The sequence below is a fragment of the Sardina pilchardus genome, chromosome 2, assembly GCF_963854185.1.
Source record: "Sardina pilchardus chromosome 2, fSarPil1.1, whole genome shotgun sequence".
NCBI lineage: Eukaryota > Metazoa > Chordata > Actinopteri > Clupeiformes > Clupeidae > Sardina > Sardina pilchardus.
The window spans coordinates 26,412,554-26,417,553 of record NC_084995.1 but is presented as its reverse complement, the minus strand read 5'-3'; the positions used below and the strand labels follow the sequence as shown (position 1 = coordinate 26,417,553).

Below are 5,000 nucleotides of genomic sequence, written 5' to 3'. Positions count from 1 at the left end.
ACACGTGTCGATATGCACACACAGTGAGTCAAAAACAGGTCCATAGAAAGAGATTCAGAGACACGCCCGTGCTCTAGAGAGAGTCCATCTCCGCCGTCCTCTCCTCTCTCCTCTAACCACACACAGCACACACACACACACACACGCACACATACACACACACACGCCCGTGCTCTAGAGAGAGTCCATCGCCGTCCTCTCCTCTCCTCTCCTCTCCGCTCGTCTCTCCCCACACACCGCAGGGCTCTCCAGACCGTGTGGGAAATGGTGTCCGCTGGACGGCCTCCGCCACAGAAGGGCTGGGTGGTTTCACTACCAAATATACTCCTGTAATTAGCACGTTAGCCTTCTCGGTGGAATCGTCTATTCTTCTTCTTTGCTAGTCGCTAGTGTATTTACGGATGTGTCTGTGTGCAGATGGTTTCTAATCCTATCTGTGTGTAATGTATGGGAAGGGTGTTTTTGGGTAGGTAATGTGTACTGTTTCAAGCAAATACTTGAAATGCCTGTGTGATGAGGAGTGGTCGGATATATTTAGCATCTTTGGGTGACATTGGTGGATGAAGATGAAAAGTCTGTTTATGGTGTGTGTGTGTGTGTGGCTGTGTGTGAGAGAGAGAGAGAGAGAGAGAGAGAGAGAGAGAGAGAGAGAGAGAGAGAGAGAGAGAGAGAGAGAGAGAGAGAGAGAGAGAGACAGAGAGAGACTTGATGATTTTATGGCACCGTTCTCTCAGGGTTAACCTTGGGTTGACACGGGCCACTCAGATCCTCCAGCTGTGTCTGGAGAGAGATAGACGGAACAAAATGGACGGCATACCCTCCAGATGACTCCAAATGGGTCCCACAGTCATCCCCACCACAGCACTCAACCACAGCAAGCATGGGATCATACCAAGCCAGCCAGCAGGGGCAGCAGTCAGTGTCCTGCAGTACAACACATAGTCTTTTACTTTATATTCCATTCCTTAATCACACAACAATTAAACAGGTCACAATTCATGTCTAGAAGTTTGGATTTTAACAACAAAGCCTAAGTGCCTTCGTTCATTTAGCAGTGCTTCATTTAGGCGTGTAAAGGCTATCTCAGCACCATATCTAAACTGAAAAGCTACCGCTCTGGGGTAAGTGACCAGTTATGGCCCCTTACTCACCACATAAGGTGGTAATTGCTATTTGTTGTCCTTGCTGCTGGACTGCTTACAATGCCAGATTGAGTAGATAAACTGGTGTCCTCTCTCTCTCTCTCTCTCTCTCTCTCTCTCTCTCAGGGTCGTAAAGAAGGACATGTTTATTACCACTAACGGCCGCTTTGCACTTAGTTTGTCTGCTTTACAATAATGTTGCAATGTGTCTAACTATACACCGAGTCATTTTAGTATATGATGAAGTTTTCAGTGGATATTTGCTAGAGTGCTATTCAGAGATTTTATGTCATAGCCATAAATTGTTGCCTTGTAGTGTCTTGGGTTTCACACCCTTTTTTTGTTGTTTTGCTAACCTTGTTTTGACTTCCAAGATTATGTCAAGGGTGACCTTGCCTAATCATCCTGCACATGGCCACAAACACAGGTTAACACGCGTAAAACTACACACACACTTAGTGTCTGCACACAACATGACATTATATAACATTCTGTTAATACACATAATTCTGTCTGCGCTTTTAGCATTTTGCCTACCAACACACACGTGTTCTTCACACACATTCTAACCCTCCACTACACACTCCCATACGGTACCAATTCAGATATAGATAAGAATGCACAAACTTCAGTGTACTAAATCACATCTATAAATATAGCATGTGTATACATTCAAAAATTAGCAACCTTTCTCTCTCTCTCTCTCTCACACACACACACACACACACACACACACACACTTAGTTCTCCTGTTGAACTGTTGGCTAGCTTAATCCCTGTGCGGTGACCTGTGGGAAGTGCAATCCTGAGCTGGATTAGCTGGGGCCTCCCCTGGTGCACGCAGTCCTTGTAGGGGAATACCTTTTATTCTCATTTGATCAGCTCATTTGTTTTTCCCCACTCCCATTTTAATGTTGACAAAGATCACGTAGAAAGAAACAGAATATATTATATAAATGACAACTGCAGTAGCCTAACGTGTTTCAGTGACAGGGCAGAATCATGGTCTGAGCTTGACGTATGGAAGGTTATGGTTAGGGATGTAGTGGAGGCTAAACAGAAGTAAACACAATTTATCCACCTCTGAAATGTCAGAAATAGAGTTTATCCACCTTCCTGAAAACTTTTAACATTCAAAAACCACACTATCCACTTTCACAATATGTTCACTCTTATAACCATTTATAACCACTGATCTGGTTATAAACATTGGACAATATCCTCCACCATCATGTTCTGAATGCCTTTTTAAAAATAAAAGTCCAGTACCGCATGGCACAGTCCACCTCTTATTTGACCACTCCATGCCCGGTTATGATACACACCTAGCTGTGCTTGTGGTGTGTGGACGGGACAGGTGTGAAAAAGCACTGGATGTCTAGGTGTTATTATTAACGCGACAGCTTGTGTAGAATGAGAATGCGGAGATGACATGATCTAGAGATTTGGCTGGAGGGGAATTGTGTGGTGAAGGGAGACAGAGGGAGAAGTGAATGAGATAGACATGGGTAGAGAATGGAAGCAAGAACGGACAGAACAAATAAAAGGAAAGAGGGAGGAAGAGAGAGGGAAAAACTGACAGTGATGCAGGAGACTGGTTTGCAGACGTGAGTAAGGGATGACTCCCTCACCACATTTGGATGGAAAAACATAGCTGAACTTTCCTGATGTATTCACACCCTGTGTTGGAGACACAGGTAGTGCTAAAAATGGAAGTGGTGTAAGATGATTATGCTATAGATGAACATAGGTGAGCAAGTACCCTATGCCAGAATAAGAAAAAAAAAAAAAAAACTAGGGTAAAAAAAGTAACAACCTTGAGTAACCTATATGTAGTTCTGGAAAATAACCGTGTTTAAATCGTCCTTGCTGCTGAGAAGCTGGATTTTATTTTGAAGGCAACACTATTTCGTTTGATCTCCCTACACAATGAATCCACCCACCTACTTTTGACCCCTCTCCGCCTGAGAGGTGCCGTCGTGATGGTAAACTTGCTCTCTCTCTCTCTCTCTCTCTCTCTCTCTCTCTCTCTCTCTCTCTGTTTGTTGCTTGCAGCCGACGTGATCCTCTCAGCCAGGCTCATGGACGCCCGTTGATTGGGTCTCGTTCGCATTACCATGGCACAGCAATTCTCTATTGTGTCGCCGTCATTCAGAACATCATGTCCCACAAAGGCGAGGCTCAATTGTCCTTGTAATTAATGGATTCGTCTAATGATATGCTAACGTCGCGCCAGTTTAATTGCTGTTCAATGATGTTGAGCCTGGCAGACAGTCTCCCAAACCAAAGAGAGCATCTGCAGACCCGCTAATCACTTTCCCTTATAATGAAAGCGAAGCAGAAGTACAACACGTCTCAGAACACAACGAAATAAACCACAAAGCGAAGGCTAATTATACTTGTCCTGTTTTACCTACTTTATTATAATACAATGTCCCATTTGTTGGAAATGGTATATTAAAATATAGCCAACGTATTGGAAACGTGATCTTCTCCTATGTATTTCGCGTAGGCTAAATACCTCTAAGTTGAGAAGGAACCCCTTTATTTGTACATGTGCCTCACAATGACACCTATTCATTTTTTTCCGTTCTAATCAATAAGATCGATTCAGCCATCTCCTGTGAGGAATTGCACCGAAGTTCTCTCACCCTCCCTGCGGCTAGTCAGGTGGTGAGGCCACTGTGGATCTGAGTAAGGAGGTGGAGCCAGGAGTTTGCCATTCCTAAACCCTGAATCAGGCAACTTCATTCACATTCGCACTAGCGGTCTGTATGGGGAGTCTGAAACTCGTACCATGTGGGGCAAAATGACTTTTCCTTAATATTATACTGCATGTGGGTATTATACGGAGTTTACCAACATTAATGATGGAATTATTTTCTTGCGCGACATTGTGTGGACTTTCTGGGCAGATACTGTTGTGACATTTCGCATTTAGTCTATCTAAGTTGTGAGCAGTTGGTGAGGTAACGCCGGATATCATGCAAAAGTTGTTGTAATATCGGATTTAAAACAGCGGACTCTTGAGGAGTTTTTGGGGTTTAATTCCACCTGATCAACAAAACAAAGAAAGAAATTCAATATGATCTTGACACGTAAGTAACTTTCTTTACTTATGATAAGAGTTTAAATGTATTCTGAGGACTAACAGAGACCTGTGGTTTCTGTGCTGTAGACTGTAGCTGTTTTATTTGGTTGTTTTATAATGACTTTGTAGTGTGTTTCGTCTGTTGAGATATTAAGCATGTAAGTTATTTTTATTTTTCGTGTGTGTAACGAGATTAGACAAATTCATTTTCGTAGAGGACACGTAGCTGGACACTCGGGGTTTTTTTCGGCGGCGGATCTGCGGGGACTTGTGCTTTGCGCTGCGGGCTGTCAGATAAGCAATCTCTTCCCCCCTCAAGTCCTGCGCCCTACGGAGCGCAACCGGTCTCCACTGTTCGTCCTCTCTGTGACTTTCACAGAATTCCGTGATAAGAATTGTTTCACCAACGCTGTGTTCTCACTGTTTAGGAAGGGCACATCGCGTAAAAAGTAGCAATGCGTTGGCGCGAACACTGTCTTGACCTTCGGTAAAACAATTCACTCTGCCCGTTAGCCTATACGCAACACTCGTGTGATTTGGTGAGGCATTTTGCGTTGTGAGATGCCTTATATTGCCCGGTATTTAAAGGTCAGTGATGCGGTAATGATGTTTTCCATTTCGTGTCCGCTTTCTTGGGCTGCATTTCAGATGACAACAGGGCACCTTTTGCTATCAAGTCTGGGGACCTTTTGCCAAGCTGGCGCAGGCTTGTTAGTAATGGCATAGTTGTGTGGAAAATGCATTTGACATGTGTTTTCAGGGTGCTG

General features: G+C 43.9%; 1 protein-coding gene across 2 annotated transcripts in view; it reads left to right on the top strand.

Annotated features, from left to right (window-relative positions):
* dlc1 (DLC1 Rho GTPase activating protein) overlaps positions 1-5,000 on the top strand; it is a 121,099-nt gene that overhangs the window by 83,839 nt on the left and 32,260 nt on the right. Inside the window, exon 1 of one of the 2 annotated variants that reach the window (XM_062523632.1) lies at positions 3,912-4,240. The exons of the other annotated variant lie outside the window; for it this stretch is intronic. Within the exon in view, the coding sequence (XP_062379616.1) occupies positions 4,228-4,240 (13 nt within the window). The 5' untranslated portion in view covers positions 3,912-4,227. Of the gene's footprint in view, positions 1-3,911; positions 4,241-5,000 lie in introns of those variants that run through there. 2 annotated transcript variants of the gene reach the window in all.